Source organism: Lethenteron reissneri, chromosome 12 (genome assembly GCF_015708825.2).
Source record: "Lethenteron reissneri isolate LAM-NWPU_2019-01 chromosome 12, ASM1570882v1, whole genome shotgun sequence".
Lineage (NCBI taxonomy): Eukaryota > Metazoa > Chordata > Hyperoartia > Petromyzontiformes > Petromyzontidae > Lethenteron > Lethenteron reissneri.
The window spans coordinates 6355933-6378875 of NC_083790.1; the positions used below are offsets into that span (position 1 = coordinate 6355933).

Here is a 22943-nt window from a genome sequence, read left to right on the forward strand (position 1 = left end):
TAAACATTGGCGCGCATCCATTTCTTGTGATTTACCATGTAGCAATGTTGTGAAATGCAGCACCATTAAGTGCTATTAGTTTCACACTGTAATTAATTACATTGCAAAAAACGAAACCTAAGTTACAGAGTGCAGTGCGATTACTGGTTGGAACCTCCTGGTTACACCGGCCCCACAGGGGATTATTGTGTCCGTCGTGCATGGGAGGGGCTGGGTGGGAAGGCGAGGGTGGGGAGGGGCTGGGTGGGGAGGGTGGGAAGGCGAGGGTGGGAAGGGGCTGGGTGGGGAGGGTGGGGAGGGGCTGGGTGGGGAGGGGCGGGGCTGTTTGGGGAGGGACTGGTCACCCCGTGGTGCCCTTATAAAACTCAACGTTTCACCTACTCACGCCGGCTTGTGCCCACCCTCACAGTCGGCCATATTTGCGGAATACACCACGCCGCCGTTGACCCTGGCCATTGACCGAGCAACCCAACGTTCCTACCAGCTTCCTCCGCAGGAATGTGTTGCAATTAAACGATAACAACATCCGTGTGCAGAGCGCGAGGCGGTGGAGGAGGGTGAGCAGTAACACATGAGGTCTCTCACTTCGCCCAGAGCTACCAAGCCCAGAGCCAGATCCCCATGTTTTGCTCAATCAGTGTGGCAACGCCACACAACTGCTTATACTTGACAGGACCAACTCAAACGGGTTAAGATGTGTGGATCCAGAACAGTTAAACTAAAGCCTGCAGCTTGAAGTACACATGGGAGGGCTTTGAAAAAAAGAACGTACACTCTTGCAAAAATGGCCCCATGAACTCGAAGTACTGTCTAACATTCACACTCGTATGCGTTCGGAGGCGGCGTGCAACATTCTAAATAAGTCATCCTTTCACTTTGAAGCAACTATTGCGTTTTACTTGCCATGTGCTTCTATTAAGAGCAACGCATTACTTTGTTTGGCTATTTTATGCAAAAATAGTATTTGCAACTATACTCAGCCTGTACGGGTATGAGGCAGCCACTCATCCAACAGTGGCTTGACAAAATAACTCTAAATGTACATGCAGAAAAATACACGTGTATATACATGCACAAATTATGCTGGCTGTAGTAGCAAAGGCCTAACTTGTAAAACCACACACACACACACGTGCAATGGATCATCTCCACCCAAACTTGACTTTTTGACCTTTTGAACCTTGTTACCCTCTTGCATAGTGGAGAACACTATCACCTGTGCTACCACTTACCTCCCAGAAACATTATCCCACTAAATCCCTTCCCACTGGATAATCCTGGCTAACAACAGGTGTGGGATAAGCATAATCCTTATGTTTGCGCAAAAGGAAACTTCTACATAAGCTCCTTTCTCCTCTCTGCCCTCGAGTGATGTCCTTCCTGGCTCAATCAAAGGTCCTTCGCTTGGGCAATGCCCAAGTTTTTCCAAGGCTACGGAGGAAGAGCAGTGCGTTAAGTGTTCTGGCTATTCGCTGGCAAACGAAGCTCTTTGGGAAAGCTGAAACATCCCAGGCTTCTTCATTCAACATGCCGCCTCCTGAGGTTGCTCTTACTTGAATAGAAATAAGTATAACCCGTAAAAACAAAGTTTTTCACTATAAATCCTTTATATGCGTGGCGGCTAGAGTCCTCTCGTCCTCTGGCTTGAGATGGCTGCCACCTATGGGTCAGATGATTGTCTGCCAGTATTAAGCAATTGGTAATTAAATATTTAATTTGTTTTCCCTAAACAGTGTAAAATTTTGGAAAAAAAATTTCACGAACATTAATTGTCTCGCACAACGAGTCTGTGTGCAAAATGTCAGTTCGATTGGATCACGGGAAGTGGGTTAAAACACGACCGAAAGATTTACACGGTCGTAAGCAAGCAAGCAAGCACGCAAGCACGCAAGCAAGCGAACTTAATATAAAGGATTTAATTACTCCAAAGCTGTGAAATGAAACAAAAAGGTACACACGCAACAAGTTTATACCGGTTGCACACGACAAGGGTGTTTATGGGTCGCACACTGGAATTGCAATTCATAAGTCGCCTTGTTCCATTCCATCGACGGGCTATGCAGTTCAAAAGTGGTGCAAGTTTATTAATTTCCCTTATTTCTGTGCAACCAAGAATTGTAGTAATTAGGTTCACCGCCTTTTGGCGTCATCTGGTCCAACACCATGCGAAACTAGGCTCTAAGGAAAGCTGTCTTGGGTGTGGACCAATCAATTTCAAGGACAGTGCATACATTATCAGAGTTGTGTTTTTTGTTTGCATTCCGACTGCAGGTATTGTGGTCAATGCAAACATGACTCTTTGTAAAAAAGGTGTCAGTTTTGTTGCCAGATAAAAGGGTAAAAAACCAATTATCATATTTTGCTACTGGCAAAGGAGGTTCCAATGAGGTTCACCGCAGTTAGCCGATGATCGGCAGGTCGTGAGTGGTGGGATAAAGTGTGGGTACTCCCATCGATTCCAAGACGTCTGGCCAGCGTGGCTGAGGAGACCAACGAAGCTCTTGGAAGGGTTATCTTTCTTCAGTAAAGGTCCTTCCATCAGCAGTGGTGTGGGGGACATTAATTGCACGGCTGTACCTTGCACACCGAGATCCAGCTATGGAAAGTGTGAATGTCTGCCCTCTGCAATGCAACTCGCTGTGTAGCATGGGTCAGGTTGCTTGTGGATTTATCAGAAATAAACGCAAGGGCATGTGGCCTTGCCACGTTAAGCTGCATTAAGACTGAGCAAAACCTGGCCAGGATGACAGATTGCAAAGCACCCTGAGGGGACACAGCTGCACTTCATGCCACTGCATTTGTACACTTTATGTAGAAAGCTAAGATAACTTAATTAAGCTGCTTCATTATTTTACACAGGAAAGCCTCATTAATGAGTTTCAAGACCTTGTCAGCAGCATGGTGCAGCAATGGGATTATGATCAACACCGTTAACGAGTGTTTGGCTTTCGCGTAGGAGGAAAATGTACTTCACAAGTACCCCGGGGGCAACCCACAATACGCACTTCAACACCGCCAACTCCTAACCACCTTGTAGCCCCATACCTACAACAACAAGGGCACCACGGTGGTGAGATGTTAACTACCTCGCCTGGTATATAGGAGCTCGGGGGTTCAATCCCGACCCTGACGCCTGCTGTATATTTGCGAGTTTGTGCGTCTCTCTCCCTGTGCCCGCGTTGATTTGTCTCTGGGTCCTCCAGTTTTCCTCGTCGACATTTAGAATCATGAGTTTAGAGTATTTGGCTGCTATACATTTCCGTATGATAAGCCACTTTGTTGAGCTATCATTTGTGGCTAGGTCGCTTCTGAAAAAGAGCTATAAAGCTCAGTGGGTCTTACCTACTAAAAAAATAAATAATTTGTAGTTGTAATAGTAACTGGCAAAAAAACTGGAATCTTCTCATTCAAGCATCAAGCGGGCTGGACCCTGCTTAACATTTAAACTTCAACAATATCTGGCACATCCAGGGCAATCTGGCTATAGGCAATCACACTACCCTGGCGACAATTCAGTTCCTGAAGAAGCTTCCAACACCTGGATCGAAACTTCAGATGTGACATCCGGTAACAATCCGAAATCATGTCCTACAATAAAACATTTATTTAAAAATGCTTTCTCGTCATGACAATGGTTTCGTCAGCTGTGAATTTATACAAGTATATTAAAAAAAACTACTTAAATATATAAACAACATTTTAAGCTGGTTTTGGAATCTGATAATTTACTCGAGTGGAAGTCACAGGCTTGGAGGAGCGCCAGTGATTATACGGAGAATCTTTTTGTTTCCGAACATCCATTCACGCTGACCCCCCTGGCTGCACCCAACTCCACCCGCCGCAGGAAACCGCCGAGCCGTGCCAGCGGACCCTGACGGGAGCATTCGTATTCACAAATCCCACCGTTTTTTGTAATTGCCGAATTATTTTTCTCCCTCCGCTCTACTTCTTCTTCATGGGACCTCCTTTGCCAGTACCAAAATATACTAATAAGGTTTTTCCCCTTTTTTCTGGCAACAAAACTGACACCTTTTGCAAGGAATCACGCTTACATTAACCACAATACTTGCAGTCAAATGCAAACAAAAAACACCCCGAGCTCTCATTACTCTGGTAGTTGCGTTGTCTTTGAACTGTGCGCCTTTTGGCGTCATCTGGTCGAACACCATATGAGACTAGGCTCTAAAGAAAGCTGTCTCTGGTGTGGACCAATCAGTTTCAAAGACGATGCATAAATTATCAGAGTATTGTTTTTAGTTTGCATTTGACTGCAAGTATTGTGGTTAATGTTAAGCATGATTCCTTGCAAAAGGTGTCAGTTTTGTTTCCAGAAAAAAGCAAAAAACCCCCTATTAGTCTACTTCTTCTTCTTTCATATTGCATTTTTTGGGGGGATTGCAACAGATTACCAATTGATGTCGAGATTTCATATCCCCATCCGATTGCTTCGGGAGTAGCCGCGTGGATTTGTTTCTGGTCGCCGTCGAACGCTCCGAGTGGGCACTTGTTCACGGTGTCGCACGGTCTGAGATATCGCACCACAGTCACAAACTGGACTCTCTTCTTCTTGGTTCTTTCGGTAAAGTCACGTAGAAGGGAAATAATAAAATAATAAAAATAAAACATTATAAAATAATTCTCACGACGTTTCGGCCACAATGCAAGCAGCCGTCCTCAGGTGAAGAACAGGTCTGTCGGAAAGACAGCGTTCTTGAGGACGGCTGCTTGCGTTGTGGCCGAAACGTCGTGAGAATTATTTTATTATGTTTTATTTTTATTATTTTATTATTTCCCTTCTACGTGACTTTACCGAAAGAACCAAGAAGATGAATCCCTGCAGTCACGAAAGCTTTAAATCGAAATTTAAACTGGACTCTCGTTAATTTTCCATTCATGGAGAAAGTGTCCACATCTTCCATGGAGTGTCCGGATTTTCTACGATGACTTGGTCGCTGTACACACGTGTACCCCCCTTGTGTTTGTGCAAGCACTGTACATGCCAGTCGTGTATATTCCTACGTGCAATCTCTAAATGTATAAACGTAAACTTCAGTTTTTATCAAGTGCAAACATACAAGAGTATCTCGCAATGATACAAAGGAAAGTTAACATCGAAGCACGTTAAGATTAGGGCAACATGGTAGAGCAGTCGTAACACTTGTGCCTCATGGTAAGTAGTTCCTGGGTTCGATTCCTGATTTGAGTGCCTCCGTGTGGAGTTAAACTCCTGGACATCTGTGAAAAAGAGCTGTGTAGCTCATCAGATTCCTCTAGTATAAATACATATTCTGATTCTGTATGTACTTCCCTGTTAGGCATGGGTTTCCACCAGGTTCTCTGGTGTCCTCCAATAGTAAAAAAAACAATCGAATGTACTTGGTATTGCCAAAAAAAACAACGGTGAATATGTACCTGAAAATTACTCAATTGAGATGACACGTAGCAACATTGCTCCCTCGCACACCGAGACTTTCATGGGTAAACAAATGTAATAATAATGTAATAATAAACGAATCATCATTCATCCACTGCTGGATGAAGAACCTCCAGCTATACATCATAATCATGTCATGTCATAAAATGTTGATCTTGGTCTGCATTCAATAATTGGCCTGGGTATAAACTGTTGTGTGTTTTCAGCTGTTGCACAATGCTTTTTTTACCCATTTATCCTTAGCCATTCTGCCTTCTTTGTCTAGTTCTTAAATCATTGTCTGCAGTTCATTACTGTTGGTTGTTATAATGACTGGGAGAGAATATCACCAGGAATTAAATTAACAGAACGCAGCACACGAATTATTGAAGGTGTCAAAGCAAGCAATTGGAGCGTAAAGGCAGAAGAAATAAAGGTGATGAACGGTTATCTGCAAATAGTATCCCTTAAGGAACCAGATAAAACCGTAACGCATGACAGAAACAGACTAATAAAATGAGCAAAATCAAGCCATGTGGTCTTTATAGCCAAAAAAGTCATATATCCCAAAAAACAAATCATTTTACAGAATGGGAGGATGAAAGAGGAAAAACTTCCAGACCGGTAAGAATTGCTGTGGCCATCGTTAGAGGCAGGACCATCAATCAAAACTACTCAACCTATTTCCTAAATATTCCACATCAATCGTAGAATGTCTCAATACTCATTCATTAAAAAAGCAAGGCAACATCAGTGGAAATGGATGCAATCATTCAAGCTTTTACAAACCAGGGCCTGAATAAAATGTTCAAAACCATTTATAATACGTGGAATAGCTACACTCAGGATTTAATAACACAACTAATAATATAAATACAGGCCGTTGTCAATTAACTGCTGAATAAAAACCTCTTCAAGCCTCCCCATTGCTCTCAGTCATAAAGATTGTTTGACCATACTTCACCACACTGGCCAGTGTGGCTTTATGAAGTGGGGGGGGGTCCAGAAACCGTTCAGATATACTCGCCACTGATGTTTAGGTTCAGGTTTTATTTGGCACAGGTAAAACCCATTGGACAATAAATAATGATTTTCAATGGGGACCTGGTTACTTCCTAAAAACTAGGTTACAGTAAAACAAGTGACATGAACAAAACAATCCAAAAACAACTGTACACATTCGCCGCAAAGTTCATTACACAGTACATGTACGTATGCAAAAAAAAAAGCACGAGTTAATAGAAATTATAATACTCTCCGGTATATTTAAGCAAAGTTGTTCAGGGTACAGCCGTGCCATTTCTTGCTTTGCCATTATGTCACTGGTGGTGAAAGGGCCTCCACTAAAAATGAGCCTTAGAGAGCACCCCTCTCGAGGGTTTTTTTGACCCAATTCTGCCACGCTGGCCAGATATGAGAGTGTCTACGAGTTTACACCATCACATTCAACGTGTAGATCGACCGTGGCCGTACCCGTTATTAGACTGCCGAGTGGACAGAGGCGAGTGCAATGAAGAAGTTTGGCCGGCGTACCAAGTGCCGAGCCGGGAGATCAAATAAAACTCAAGACCTCTAGATTGCGAGTTCAATGCGGCAGCATTCAACATTTATTGTTCTGTTTTATGCTTAGATGCATTGTTCTGCTTTTATGCTTAGATGCATGAATACATCTGCTGTTTAATTTAGTTTATTTATCGTTCTGTTATGCTTAGTTGAACATGTATTGGCTTCAGTTGAGTGTATATAACCTACTTTCTGCTTTCCTTTCAAGGATTATAAATATACTACACATCGTGTTATTGTGAATTGCAGGGGCTTATTTAAGCTTTTCACCAGATCCTGCCCAGCCTGGCTTTTACTTATTATTGAACGTTAAAAAGAATATTATACTGTTGTATATATTTCGCTCGTGATACAGGATGTCCCAAAACATTAGGCAATGTCTGTAAAACCACCAACGCAGAGATCCCTACCTCCGGCTGGATGGACTTGAACACTGGAGCATCCATGAGTGTTATCTGGCTCTGGAAAAAAAATAAACAAATGAATATTAAATAGGAGAAAGAGAAAAAAAAATCACCAAACATTTTGATGTACATTTATAAATGATTCACATGCATTTTTGTTTCGTTTGTTTTACATATATTGATGTCCACATAATCATGATTTCACACACAGTAGTATATTGTATTCATTCGTGTATTTACTGATGCATTATTTAGCAGATGTGTTCATTTAGTACATTTATATGTTAATATATGTATTCAATGCTTTATTATTGAGTTACTCATATTATTGTTCATTTACAATGGGCCAATATCTACAGTCAGATTTTACTTAGTAATCACTTTCATTTACGAAATGTTTGCGACTTCAAAGTCATTTGCTTATCGGTACGGTACACATATACTGTGCAATATTAGGAATAAAGGTGCAGCCCTGAAATTTCTTGCTTATGCCACTGCTGGCAGCAGGACCCCTCTGGAGGGAGTCCCAGAGTCCCACTATTTCATAAATTGCACAGCTCAGCTACACCTGTGTGTAAAAAAAATCCCGTTGGCTATAACTTTTCACATTTCCGTGATGCTTATATTGTTCCATTCGCTCGATCGTGTTTCACTTCACCTCGCCGTCATCTCCTCTCCAAGCATTCATTTCCTCGTCCGTGTTAACGTGCAATACGCCTGTTTATTCTGTTTATATTGCAATTTTTGTTCTTTAACCACTGTGTTTGCCTGCACCTCTAGCGCTTTCTGTTCCGTTGTTCCCTGTTCCTCCGTACGGATCAATTTGATGTTATTGTCATTCTGTGCTGGTGCACCACAGATCTCTTGAAAACTAGTCGTATAACTAGCTAAAAATGGGACTTTCCGTGGAACAAATAAACATTGATTGATCGATCAATAGATCGATCTCATAAGAGGTGGGAGTACCCACACTCTACCAAAAATCAACACCACGACCTGCCAATCGACTAAGTGCAGTGTACCCATTCACACTGCTGGGTGGAGAGATCTAAAAAAAAAAGTTTCCATTTCAACTTACGTGCAAAAAGATCAGATCAGACCATTAACCTCTAGGATTGGAAGTCCAGTGTGCTTCACCATTACATCATGACAGCATCCCTTGTCGGCAAAATATTTATTTAAAAAAAAAAGCAGTTGGTGTGTATTGTAACAAAAACAGCTCGTCGTTCAAAAGCACCATCATATTTGCTGTTGTAACTTTGTGACCCGCCCGTATTGGACATCTATGATGGGATCTCTCCGAGCTAAATTAAGATTCTGATTGTGATGTGTGGGATATTCTCCCGATGCGCGTCACATTTCGGCGTGCGTCCATAGCACCATGTGTCACATGTAGAACACGTAAGAGGAAAATACGATTCGTGATATTTTTCATTTCCCAGGCGCAATAAGCAGCCAGCTGCACAACGTTGGATTGTGTCGGTGAAGCGGCGCACGGAAGTCTGCTTGGCTCGCACAGACGTGCTGTGTTTCACATCAACTGTGGCACGTGGGTGGGGGGTGAGGTGGGGTGAGGAGGCGGGGAGGAGGAGGGGGAGGAGGGGAGGCCTCAATTTGCAGGGCTGTGGTCTTCTCATCAACAAGATCGCACGTCGGCGCTTCCGCGGATCGACGGAACCGCGTGCAAGACGCGTGCGCGGCGGCGACGGCGACCTCCAAATAACCCGTCCAGTTGTATTTGCTACGCGTGCTCGTGGATGCGTTTGGGCTTACGGCGAGCTCTTCGGGGGCCACTTTGAGCACGTCAAAGAGAACGGCGTCGTAGCTCTTCCTCTTGGGATCGACGGCCCACCTCCCGTCGGTGGAGTCCGACCCGCTGCTCTCCTGCTGGTGTCGTGAAGGACAGGGTTCAGCCGTTAACTGTTTTTGCTCGACGATCGGAAGTTGCGAATCGTAAAAAGCGGCACGAGCAGGGGAGCCGGACGTCAAGATTGAAAGGCGATTTTAAGGACTAGCCCCTCTGGGTGTGTTTTCGGGGTGGTTACCGCTTGCTGTCCAGTATCCCCGAGGGAACCAGATGAAACCAAAACGCATGACAGGAATAACCTAATAAACAAGACAGAAATCAAGCCACGTGATCTTTATAGCCAAAAAAAACTCATGTATCCCAGAAAACAAATCATTTTTCAGGATGGGAGGATGAAAGAGAAAAAGCCTCCAGACCGGTAAGAATTGGTGTGTGCATCATTAAATTGACAGGACCATCGATCAATATTACTCCTAGAATAATGCCTCAACCCTCATTCAATTCATAAAGAGCAAGAGAACACCAGTGGAAACTGATGCAATCATTCAGGGGATTTTAGGAAAAAAGTCCTCTGGTGTGTTTTTGGGATATAACATATGTTATCCAGTATCATCTCTGACGGTTAGCCCCACCAGCTAGGAGTTTCTTCAGGAACTGAATTGATTTGGTAAATGGCATGAACAGGTAGTGCAACTGGAAAACACACCGGCGCACCACAGAACACAACACGGGAACTCTACGCAGCCGTAACGTTTATGAATCTCTTATTAAGATTTTACTCAGAGGTCGTCCATCCCATTGGCAACAATCAGTGAATTACATCTCAATTTTATAGCTGATGAAAAAAAATAAGATTCATTTCGTATTGGTAGGCATTAAAAAAATAATTGAGCAAACTATAAATTGTGTCAAAAAACATAAATTAACAATTACCCAGCTTCGAATTAAAGCTCTCGTGACTGCAGGGATTCATATTCTTGGTTCTTTCGGTAAAGTCACGTAGAAGGGAAATAATAAAATAATACGTGACTTTACCGAAAGAACCAAGAATATAAATACCCAGCTATTCAATCCATCATAATTAAAAAACTTGGTAAAAATAATTAAAATGGATCAAATTTTTTTAAGGCATCTACGTAACTATAAAACAAAATCTGAAAAGTACACAAAGATGCGTCGATAAATTCATGTTGGTAATTGCACTAAAGAGACAGATAGAGAGAGAAACACATGCATCAGGCAACATACGGGATTCAGAGACGTCATATCGGCTGTTCAAGTGAGTGCGCTTGGGTGGCATACATCTCTATAGCAAAGGGTACACGGTATCCTGTGGTCCAGATCGACGACAAAGTGCCCAAAGTCGGGAATACTGGGGGGACGACATCTGTGGAGATGGAGCGATGAGATCGGCTCGCATGCAGGGGCTAGATGCAACGCAGAACCGCAAGTCAATGAGGGAAGGAGTCGGCATGAGGCGGCCTTCATCCAGCGGTGGATACATCACGGATCACGGCGATGATCACAAAGGTGATGATTGAAGTCTTTACAATTTAATTTCAACACAAAGTTAACGTGAAAACTCGGAACAATATTACAGGTATGAGGTAGCATTTTATAAGTAGGTTGCGAATTTTGAAATAACGTTTATAAGTTTTGAATTTCATTTAACGAACATGGAAAATAACCGAGAGTTGAAAGGTTTAAAAAGGTTCATTTTGTACCTTACAAAAGGTCTATTGAATGTTACAGTTTCCTTTATTTCAAGAACCAATCGCTTTCCTGCTACCGTACACATACAATATCAATAAAGCACAGTGTTTTAAACCAACACTGACAGCATTTCATGTGTGCTAGCATAGAATTCGAGCACATGGGAGTTTATTCAAAATCACGTCGGTTGTTTTTATTGCTTTATTAAAAAGAACCAGCAGAGTTTGAAGGCTTCTGTTGAAATGTACATAAAGCTTTCTTTTCAAATGCCATGACGACATTTTTTTTAAATTTCAAAGCATACATTGAACTTAAGCAGAATTCACTTTAAAATAATTTTGGAAAAAAATCTTTAGGAAAGCAGATACTACTTATGTTAAAGTGGTTTGCTGAAGTAACTTCCATACAACCGTGATGTAAAATGGAAATAATCTAATTTAAGGCCAGCGCATTAAATAATAATTATCATTAAATCATTACCACTGAGACCATTCGTTGCAACTGCTTTGTATTAAAGCATCCCAGAGAAAATAATTTGACACTAAAGTAACCAAATTAAGAAACAACTTAAATCATCGACAGATTTAAAAATTTAAATCCCTGTCATAAAAACACACACGTGCAAAGCATGTTCAAGTGTAAAGTGCAACTTGTGCTCGTGTTAGCCCATATTTCATTTATTACAGTATCCGTTTATACTTACCGTGTTAAACAAAACGACAAACTACGTTTGTTTAACAGGACAGTAAAGTGCGGGAATAGACATATGCAAGGAATCTGCTCAAGAAAACCTCTAGGCTCACAGCTCTAAATATGACTTTATGTTTCACAGATGTAACCCAAAACAAATGACACTAATAGCATGCCTTTTTTTGTTTTTTTTTGCAAAGCGTCTGGAGACACATGCAGTTACATCTTGACGCTAGATGAACGTAAACTGTATTGTATTTTTTAACCCAAAAACTAACCCTTACACACACCCCAAAATATTGAACCTTTGCATTACACCAGGCAAAACGAAACATGTGGACATAGCCGATTTCCAACATAACGAGGAGGCCTTTGAAGCAAAAAGGTGCAGAGTAATTAATTTGCTCGTATTTCTACTTGGCGGGAAGATGCGAGCAGCCCTCGCACGCACCGCAGCAGCTATTTAATCCCATCTGTTTCTTTGGCCACTGGCGGGCCTGTTTGGCAGATGACCGCTGCTGATGCAACGTCACAGCAGGTCATGGGGATCCCAGCACTTATTGCTCCTCGAGTGGAGAGAGCTGCGGAGAGTTCCAAACGCACGTGTGCATGGAAAGTGTCCACAGCAAGAGGATACTGGGAGCAATTAAAGAACACACACGTGGCAAGCCTACAGTAAACGTTAAGTTACAGATGTGGGAATAATACATTTTATGAATAAAAAAAAACGCATTTAAACGTAAGTCAATTGTTTTAAGGTTTTGACAATTATTCATGCCAGGCGTGGTGAACCTTTTTCCTTACGTGGTGCAGAATAGACCTTTCAAATCCCTTGGGCAAGGAACCACACATTGACACACACACACCTCAGTCAATCGGAGGTGTGTGCGTGTCTGTGTTAGATGCAGGGGACAGCAGCGAATGAGTGTGCTAACATTAGAAACGCAGTATTGGCAGGTCAAAAAAAAAAAATGTTCCCCTCTAGTACCCGATTGGTGAGACTAATATGCTTGCAGTGACCAATCGAGTACGCCGGCCCTTTTCACGGGTCTTCGAGCACGAGTTGCGTGCGGCCCATTGGAACCGACTGGTTGGCCCAAGCCCTGATTGACGCCCACCGCTCCAGGACTTGGAGAGAGCAGGCAAAAGGGGGCGGGGCAGAGGGAGGCAGCGGAAGAGATCGAATCGTAGGAGTTGGCGGTGACCACTACTGGATGAGAACTTAACTTGGTAAAGGAAGGAAGAGAAGATGAAGAAGAAAAAAACTCAGGAAAGCCTTTGTCCACCAGAGGTAGTTACAGGTGGACAATAACTCGGCCAGGTAAACTGTAGTTTGCCATTTAATATAATTTTGTCATTTGTATTGCTGGGCTGACATCAAGACACCTCAAAACCTTTACTTCCAAAATACCTGCTTTGTCACAAGAACAATTTTCCAGAGCAGAAATTGATATCGCCGAAGGTAGTGAAACTTTAGTTTGTACCGATGTATGTATACGACTGATAAGAATTAATGATTTCATAACCCACTCATTTCAAACAGTTATCACATAATTCGCTGTCATTGGCCACGTAAAGACATTGGAACCACTAAAATATATTCTAGATTTGAAGCTTTCGTGACTGCAAGGATTCATATTCTTAGGTTTTTTTCGGTAAAGTCACGTAGATAAAAAAAATGTAAGTAATAAAAGTAAAATAAAAATAAAATATGATTTTATTTTTATTTTACTTTTATGAATAAAAATAAAAATATGATTGTATTTTTATTTTACTTTTATTAATGAAAATTTTTTTATCTACGTGACTTTACCGAAAAAAACCCTAAGAATACACTAAAATACATGCCACCTTTACACGACGCCAATAGGGGAAATTGCCTGCTCTGGGTTCATCGACTAAACGGGGGTTTGTAGAGGAACGTGGTTTTCAGAAGCCGCCCGAGCACTCGAAGTGCGGCCTCACCTCAGGTGTGGCCGCTGTGAGGGTGAAGTTGGACGCTTGCCCGTTCCCTTCCTCCATGGGGCCAGCGGCGTGCGCCGAAGCCGCTCGCCCGAGTGCCGGGCTCTCCGCCGCACACGTCCTGCAGCGGGAAGACCGTCACGTGCCGCGAACGTCAGATACACGCACCAACGCACGGGCTCGTTCCAAAGGGACTCGAGAATCCACACGCACACACAAAGATAAAAGATCCCCCTATAGCCTTGACAGACTTTCGGCGCAAGTGCTTTTACTTAGCACCTATGAGGCCCGGCACGGAACACGAGAGGGTGGGTGGACAGCACCACGCCCGGCCGTCTTTGTCTCCCCAGTGGCGATGTTTACACACCGCACCAGGTTACTCATTTGATGCCGAGTCGACCTAGGGGAGCCCTAAGACTGGTTCAGATAATTGTCACTGGTTTTTGTGGCCGTAGGCGGAAACTGAACTTGGTCAATGGGTTCGTCGCGCAGCTCACTAACCGTGACACTACCACTCCCAAATCCACACACACACACAATAGTTACACAGACGATATTGCAGTTCCATTTTACAAGAATGTGGTTTGCTGATGGAATAAAAATAATTGACAATGGCAGCACTTCAAATGTAAACTTTGGCACACACAGAAGCTCCGGCAGATTGTACTGTAAGAAGTGGTTGTTTTGATGGCAGCTGCAGCAGAAAAAAAATGCTTAGCAAAGTTGACAGTGGAGGTCCACTTGCTATTTTGTCAGTAGAATGGCCGCGAGTATTTAAATTTGTAAACGTAAAGTACACTGTGCATGCCAATGTGAATCGCTGTTAGTCCGAAAGGTCCTTCTTCATTATTTTGTTAAAATAATATTTACAGCACAAATGGTTGCTTTAGCTTTTTTGTTGGTGCAGAAAAATCGCGCTACGTGTGCATGCAGTATTTATTTGACTTAAGTCATTATACGACTAATTTATGCAATTATGGTCATATTCATGCGATTGCCAAGTTTATTCTTTGAAGTAAATACAATCTAACAAGAACAAACTCAAACCATAATTAACAAACACAATTATGCAGATAATAACTATGGAAATAGGAATTGTATATGAACTCACTCGTGTTGAATTGTGAAATGTTACCACTAAAATATTTTGTATCCAATGAGTTAGCTCATAAGACCTAATACCAATAATGGTTTAGGACATGAAATTGAAAGCAACTTTAGAATGCTTCATGGTTTTATTGCATATAATTAAATACCAGGGTACACTGGATGGTAATAGGTATTGACCATTCAATACAAGACATCAAAATCCTTTCACAGTTCTATTACGGAAGCAGACAACGTAGCGGCAGCTGCATTTCCAATGTCACAATAGCGATTGAAGTTAACTGCATTTACGGATAGGAAAAATAATCACTTTAAACCTTTCCTCAATCACTTAGGTATGTATACATATTGGCCCACAGACCATACAATGAATACATTCTATCGCTGTCTTCAATCGCACGGAACTCGGAAAACGGCTTGGAGGAAATCTAGCCAGGCTATTAAATACAATGCTGGTAATTCCATTAAATGGCATGGAACATTCAGTACCTTTACTGTCAAGGATGTCATGAGAATGCTTATAATAACAATGACATAGTATTTGCTTTACTTTCCTTGGCTGAAAACAGTTAGGTTTGCCTGCCCGAAGGATCGTGTTCCATTCATCAATGTTGATAGCATCCGCTGTTATATTTAACATCTGACACAAACACAGGTTTTTTTTAAAGAGACAAATTATAAAACGTTTTATTTGGTGTGCCTTTTGTTGTATACGATTCTCCCAGGCTCACACTCACCTCGTCATCAGCCATGACCAATCCACCTACCGGATGAGGGCCTCCACACTCGCCCAATCGACGTCATGCCCCTCTGTCCCAACTATCCCACTTATTCGTATCTCTTGGGAATGCAACCAAACTTTAGAAATAACCATTTATACAGCCAGGTTTGAAGAACTGCGGCATGGAGAAACGTTTGCCTTTAAAATCAGGTGGTTATATAGCCTCTGAATACAACCACATGGCAAGATGCTTTATGGAAACAGTAAAAAAAAGGATCATGGTGGAAAAAAAAGTTCAGAGTATCTTGCACTGCTGATGGTGATGTAGTGTCCTAGGAGGAATGTCGCATCGCCGATGTGAATATGTAATTGCCGATGATGATTGTTCGGATATGCAGGAAAACCTATTTGGTGCTAGGCTACAGGACGCCAGAATTTCGACAGGAAACTGAAAAGGCTAGGGACATGACTATTGAAACATTATATTAAACCAAATAATCAGCTTCAAATGCCGTTTGTATGGTAATTCAGGAACATGTGGCATGCTGCAGTGTTCTGCAGTGAATACGAATGCATGAGTCAACAACTTGTTAAAAGCACAACAAATTTCAGCCATTCTCAATCCACCAATGGAAGAAGGGCTCCCTTCAAGCTATGTTGGTCATGTGGATTGTTTAACCATACTTCACCACGCTGGTCAATACAGGTTGGTGAAGGTGGGGAAATCTAGAAAAAATATGGAATTTGCTCCACTGCCCTCTACTACCCACAATGCATATACCCCCTTTGTTTGTGCATGGTGATCACCCATCCATTGCCCAGGCAAATCCTGCTTAGCTTGAGGTCTGATAAGATAGGATGGGGCATATTGCGGGTGATTTAATCATTGCCTGTCACGACCTAAATTCCTTTGTCTTCACGCGCTCACTCATTAAGATGGATATGTTCTGCGTGTTTAAACCTGTTCACTTAGACATTGGGCTTTGGAGCTCAGTGTGCACATGTTGGGGTAGCAGGTTCTGCTCTTCCAATTTGCACGTTTTATTTGGGCCAAGATGGCGATGAATGAAAAATAGCTCAACGCATTTGAAGCACATATGCAAAGGCAGTGTTATGTGGACACTATCAGCAGATCCCAAAACAAATCTGCATTTTTAAGTAGAAATAAACCGAGTAGAATTATCTAAATTTAGAACCGTAAAAGTACTGCGATATAAACTGTACATGTGTCCAAGTGTCTCGAGCATTCCGCATTATTCATAGCTCCCTAGAGCATCCAGGGTCAGCTTGAGTGACCTTTAAACACAATGCAGGATTGGTAGTGGCCGACAGTTTCATGACATTGGCAGGTTCTCAAAAGAACAACTAACGAAATGCTGCGAACATTTAACAGGAATAGCCAAGTGCACATGGGCATTGATGGAAAAAAAACGAAGACCTTAGGGGAGGTTATCGTGTGGCTGACTTTTCATCAACCATTATATCTGGTTGCCAAGTCGGCGTTTTAAAAACAGTTAGCAAAGCTACCAGGGAATTGCAGCAATGCTTAGATTTATGTTACAGCTGTTTTATTTACTTAGCACATGGCCAGCACCGAGCATAAATAAGAGTGTGTTGAAATAATTGTGGAACACTCTTACCATTAATATTGCATGCTCTATTTGTCAATAAGGCACACTTTAATTTAAAAAGGTCTCGCAACCAACCAAGTCCCCAAGAAGAAAAAACACGTTACATTGTTAATATGAATAACAAAAAGTCAACTCGTGTAAAGCACATCGTGTACAATTAGTTTCACATATTGGAGCACCGGGGCTATTTAATGAATCTGCAGGAGTTGTGGGCCCAAGTCAGCAAAAATCACTTTACACTTTAAGCAAACGGCGCCCTCTAGCGTGGGCACTTGGGGCAGGCGGAGCTATCTTAATGTTTCGATTTAAAGCTTTCGTGACTGCAGGGATTCATCTTCTTCGTTCTTTCGGTAAAGTCACGCAGAATTGAAATAATAAAATAATAATAATTAAACATAATAAAATAACGTCGTGAGAATTATTTTATTATGTTTCATTTTTATTATTCTATTATTTCCATTCTGCGTGACTTTACCGACAGAACCAAGAATATATCTTAATGTTGTTGTTTCTGCCTCGGAAGGCGCGTCATGATTCACCCCAGAAATGTTCCCGACTGTCGTAATTTGGCGCACCGATTCTGGTCAATAATCCGTTGGTTTTCCTTTCATTAAGGCAATCTCGTTTGTATTGTTTTAAACCCAATCGAGGTTTTTGTGGACCTTTACTCGGTAACCCAATAAAACCTGCAGGCACTCCCACATCGCGACAAGCTGCCCCCCCGCATGACGCAGCTGATGATGCCGATGGCGTCACCAAGTCCCGCTTATTACCTCCCGGCCAGCGGCACACACGAGATGAGAGGTTATTCGATTTGTCGACAAATAAAAACGATAGTTGGTAATCAATTACTTGTATAGTTAAATAGTCCAACTCTCATAGTCTTACAACGGCAAGTCATTGTATTCATTGCTGCAAGTGCCAAATGAGAAAACTCACTTCACTGGAAATGGAGTTTGTGTCAAAGAATAAAAAGTAAATCTTATGCAGTCCAACAAAGCTCTTGTCAACATTAATGGGTATAAGCAATGTCGTTCGCAGGCCCAAAAGCAAATGGTAACAGGGTTGAACTTGCGTCCAACTCAGATGAGAGTTGTGTAATATGGTGATGCGACGTTATATCGTATGGTGAGATCCAACAATAATGTTTTCATACGTTATGCAAAACAACATTACATCGTGATTATCATTGGTCAAATGTTGACATATATAAACACACACACTTATAGAGATGCCGTTGCTCTGCAACAAAAATAATAAGATAGCTGTCACGTTCACACTATTCTCGCAATCCTGCACTTGGATAACTAAAAGTAATCTGCTTTTACGTAAACTTCGATTTAAAGCTTTCGCGACTGCAGGGATTCATCTTGTTGGTTCTTTTGGTAAAGTCACGTAGAAGGGAAATAATAAAATAATAAAAATAAAACACAATAAAGTAAAAAAAAAAATTTCCCTTCTACGTGACTTTACCGAAAGAACCAAGAAGATGCTTTTTATGTCATAATATGCCAAGTTAATGTATTGTGATGTTTTTTTTTATATTCTCTCAGATCTGCAGAATATTATGGCAAAATAATCACATTAATTTGAGTACAAATTAAAACGCTTGAACATTTTTTAATCAACAGTGTTCATTTTCGAGCTCCTTCCGTCATAGCAATTCAATGTTTGTGACGCGGAAAATCGCGTTTAGCCAGTTACCCAGCTAGGTTCGGTGGCAACTGCCTGCAGAAGTCACCAACAACAGTTAGGGTGGACAGGAGCCCAACCAGCAGACAGCCAAGAAACTCGAGGCATGATACGACAACTAACTATAAACTAATTTTAGTTTACCAGGAAAGGCCCACTGAGCTATGTAGCTCTATTTCAGAAGCGACCTGGCCACAAATGATAGCCCAACGAAGTGGCTTATCATCATGTGAAAATGTATACCAGCTAAATACTCTAAACACATGTTGATCGTAAATGTGGAGGGAAAATCCGAAAGGACCCAGAGAAAAATGCACGCGACCACGAAGAATATGCAAACACCAAATATACAGGCGTCAGGGTCGGGGTCGAACCCACGACCTCCTGTATACCAGGCGAGGTAGTTAACATCTCGCCACGGTGGCGAGATGTTAAAGAAGTACACCTCACTGGGCGGCGCTTCTCCCTCACCCCCTAGATGAGGTACAGTGAAGCCCAAAAAGCTACAATGCAAATGTGATGGAAAACTGATATTGCGATAATCGTCAAACTGTAAAATGTGTTATCGTATCGTATCACGAGAAACAATATCGCGGCAATCCTCGCCAATAGTCAAATGTATAAATGACAAGAAACCCCATCATAACAGAATATTAAAACTTAGCTCAGACCTTCTTGGTTCTTTCGGTAAAGTCACGCAAGCAGCCGTCCTCAGGCGAAGAATGAAGCACCACCAAGCTTGGTGGTGCTTCATTCTTCGCCTGAGGACGGCTGCTTGCGTTGTGGCCGAAACGTCGTGAGAATTGTTTTATTATGTTTTATTTTTATTATTTTATTACTTCCCTTCTACGTGACTTTACCGAAAGAACCAAGAAGATGAATCCCTGCAGTCACGAAAGCTTTAAATCGAAATTTAGCTCAGACCAATAAAGGCCAAACACCCCCCAGCTAACACAGCAGAGGGCGCTCTGGGAGCCAGAGTGATGAACATTGAGCAGTCGTCGTGGCATCCATATGGAGCGAGCCACAGAGGGCTTTAAATTCAGTTTAACATGTAGACTTTCGCGACCAATACCACCCATAACAGGGTTTTTTGGGTTATATCGCGTAAATATATAAATGTGTCGTTAAACCCGCGACCACCCGACATAGCCAATTAGTAAGGTTTGTCAGAAAAACAGAACGTGCCGATTCACAATCTATACCTACTATAATCACCCAAGAATGTCTGTCCTTAACGCTCGTGACGTCACTCCACATCGACCAGCCCCCCTAATTAATATTCATGAACAGGTTACGTCCTCCACATGGACTCCCCCCTCATTAATAATCATGAGCATGTGACGTCACTGCACATGAGCACCCTCTTTAATAATCATGAGCAAGTAACGCAAATCCACATCGAACAGCCCCCCTCATTAATAATCATTAATAGGTGACGTCCTCCAAATCGACACCCCCCCCCCCCTCCATTCATAATAATTAGTGGCTGACCTCACTCCACGTGGGGGGCCGAGACGCCTCCTCCCCCCTCCTCGGCATCAACTTACAACCCTCATTACAAAGGCAGAACTCTCACGTCACGCGATCTCCGTAACGCTATTGAGACATCAAAGTAAAAAGGACGTCATGATGAACAATAGGTCTCTGTCACCGCGCCCTTGGAAATTGTGTGGCAAAAACAACCCCCTACCTCCTCGTGGTGCCGGACGGCAATGCTGTGGTGGCCGTTTGTAACCACTACAGCGGCCAAATGGGGGCTCTGGACGGGTGCGAGGTGCTGGTAACCCCTCCACCTTCAATTAATTACCACAAAACCACGTATAAAATATCTAATTAATAAGCCTGTGCCGGAAGCCCCGGGGGGACAGGTGTCTATGACGTCTCCTGGTCAAACCCCATTTGGCGGAGCCAGGAGATTGAATCTTTACCCTCGGGGCTCCTCCAGAAACAACAAAAAGCCACTTCGGATGGCCACGTGGAATGTTCGAATGCTCACTGCAGAGGAGAGGCTGCCACTCATCTGTTGGGAGCTGGACCGGTATCTCCTGGATCTCTGTGGTATTCAGGAGGTCCGGTCAGGGGTGGACAGTTCTCTACTCGGGGCAGGAGACTACCAAACAAAAGGGAGTGGCTCTTCTTCTGAACAAAAGAATGAAGGGGACGTGGGAGCGTGGCAGTGAGGTGTGGGAAGCGGTAAGCCCCAGACTACTTTGGGCTCACCTTCCCATCTACCGGAGGCGAGGAGTGGTGGTCGTGGTTACTTATGACCCCACCGAAGACGAACATCTGTGGAGGGATGCAGGCAAGGCCGATGAGTCAGATGGCTTCTATGACCTCCTGTCACAGGTGCTAGCTAAAGTGGCCCCTCGGGATAGTCATCCTGTTGGGCGACTTCAATGCCCGAATTGGTCATGATGCTGTCACCTGGTCTGGAATGATTGGAAGGCATGGGCCAGATCAGCTCAATAACAACGGTAGGGAGGCTGCTAGATTTTTGTGCAACCCATGGGCTTGTAAATACCAACATGCTGTTCCGACATCAGCGCATCCACACAAGATCATGGATGCATGCCGGGTCGAAGCAAGAACATCTGCTAGACTATGTAGTGATGGAACAGTGGCTGCGGGCCCATGTCCTTGACACCAGTAACTACCGTGGAGCTGATCTGCCCACTGACCATCGACTTGTCATCTGTAATATGTGCCTGCCATTCTTCCACGCCGGTGGTGGGTGTACACCCAGCACCCCATTCAAACCCAAGGTGGCCTTGGTCTCAGCTAGCTGATGAAAGTTGCAAGTGATAATTTAATCATCACTTGCAGCTGGGGTTGGCATTGTCCCCCACTCCTCCAGATGTCGAGGGGAAATGGGCGAGGTTTAGGACTGTGGCTTATGCAGCTGCAATTGCTGCTTGGGTACACAGTCCAGACCTCCCCAGAGACCCTGGCTGACAGAGGAGGTGTTCAGGCTGGCTGAGAAAAAGCGACAGGCCCACTCTCATCGTCTACAGCATCCCATGTCAGAGAATGAGGAGGCTTACCGCAGCCTTCACTCGGAGGTTCGGAGAGCCGTGAGGAGCTGCAAAGATGGGTGGTGGTCACGGGTTGCTGAGGAGATGGAGTCTGCCTCAATGGCCCACTATCACAAATCACTATTTAACTCCATCAAAAAAGTAACCTGCAGCACTACACCTATTAGGCCTGGGCTCCGAGTTATTCTTCATGCTTTCGGAGTCTCTGACCCTCTGCTCCCGTTAATTATGGACCTTCATGATGGAGAGCGGGCCTGGGTAAAACTACGTGGCCGGGAGTCGGAGCCATTCCTTGTTCACCTTGGGGTGCGACAGGGATGTCCACTGGCTCCCACATTATTTAACATATTTTTAGACCATGTAGTTCGTGAAGCCTTTGATGGCTGTACCAGAGGAATTTCCATCTGGTACAGATACAATGGGAGGCTGATCGATGCCTGGGTGCGGTCAAGGGATGGCTCCCTATTGGTCAACCACGTTATGTATGCCGATGATCTGGTAATTGCCGCTCACTCAGAGTAGGAGTTGGAGGCGCTGCTGCTGAACCTGGAGTGTGCCACTAAGAGGTGGGGCCTTACCATTAGCCCCACCAAAACTCAGCACCAGTCCTGGGTATATTGTACCATCGGACACTCTACCCGCACAACTCCCAATTGGTGATGGGGCAGTTGTGGAGAGAGTGGAGAGTTTTCCATACCTGGGCAGTGTGCTCATGACTGGCTCTGGTTCGACGGCAGAGGTCTCACTCCGAATTAGTCAAGCGGAATTATCTTTTCATCAATTGCGTAACGCTGTGTGGAAGCTACCTGGTCTGTCGCTCCACACGAAGCTCAAGTCTTCTCAGCCACGGTCATTCCCTCCCTTCTCTACGCTTGCGAAACGTGGACCCCCCCTAATGGAACATCTTCGCCAGTTAGAAACATTTAGGCTGGCCTGCCTACAATCCATTGTGTGAGGAGCTCACAAATCCTTGAATAATCTGGACCAAGTCCCATCGGTGAGCTCCTCCGGCAGGCAAGGCTGTGTTGGCTGGGTCCTGTAGCCCGCATGCCCAGCCACCGCATGCCTAAACAGCTTTTGTTCGGCCGGATAGAGGGGGCTAAACGGGCGCGGCACGGGCTAGAAAAGAGATGGAGTGATGTGGTACAGGAGGATGTGGAGCTGAGTGGACTTGCCCATGACTGTTACCAGCAGGGTCAAGATCG

At 43.5% G+C, this 22943-nt stretch overlaps 2 protein-coding genes across 6 annotated transcripts in view; one reads left to right on the forward strand and one right to left on the reverse strand.

The window, feature by feature from the left end:
* Positions 1-22943, forward strand: part of LOC133341828 (synaptotagmin-2-like) — a 389152-nt gene that overhangs the window by 162202 nt on the left and 204007 nt on the right. The gene's annotated exons all lie outside the window — the stretch shown is intronic.
* The window catches only part of LOC133341821 (ras-specific guanine nucleotide-releasing factor RalGPS2-like), a 210483-nt gene that overhangs the window by 141028 nt on the left and 46512 nt on the right, over positions 1-22943 (reverse strand). For 4 of the 5 annotated variants that reach the window (XM_061550582.1, XM_061550581.1, XM_061550580.1 and 1 more), the window contains exons 3-5: positions 13556-13673; positions 9154-9267; positions 7387-7437 (exon numbers count right to left, since the gene is read on the reverse strand). In XM_061550582.1, the coding sequence (XP_061406566.1) occupies positions 7387-7437; positions 9154-9267; positions 13556-13673 (283 nt within the window). The remainder of the gene's footprint in view (positions 1-7386; positions 7438-9153; positions 9268-13555; positions 13674-22943) is intronic. The other variant, XM_061550583.1, reaches the window with a different exon arrangement.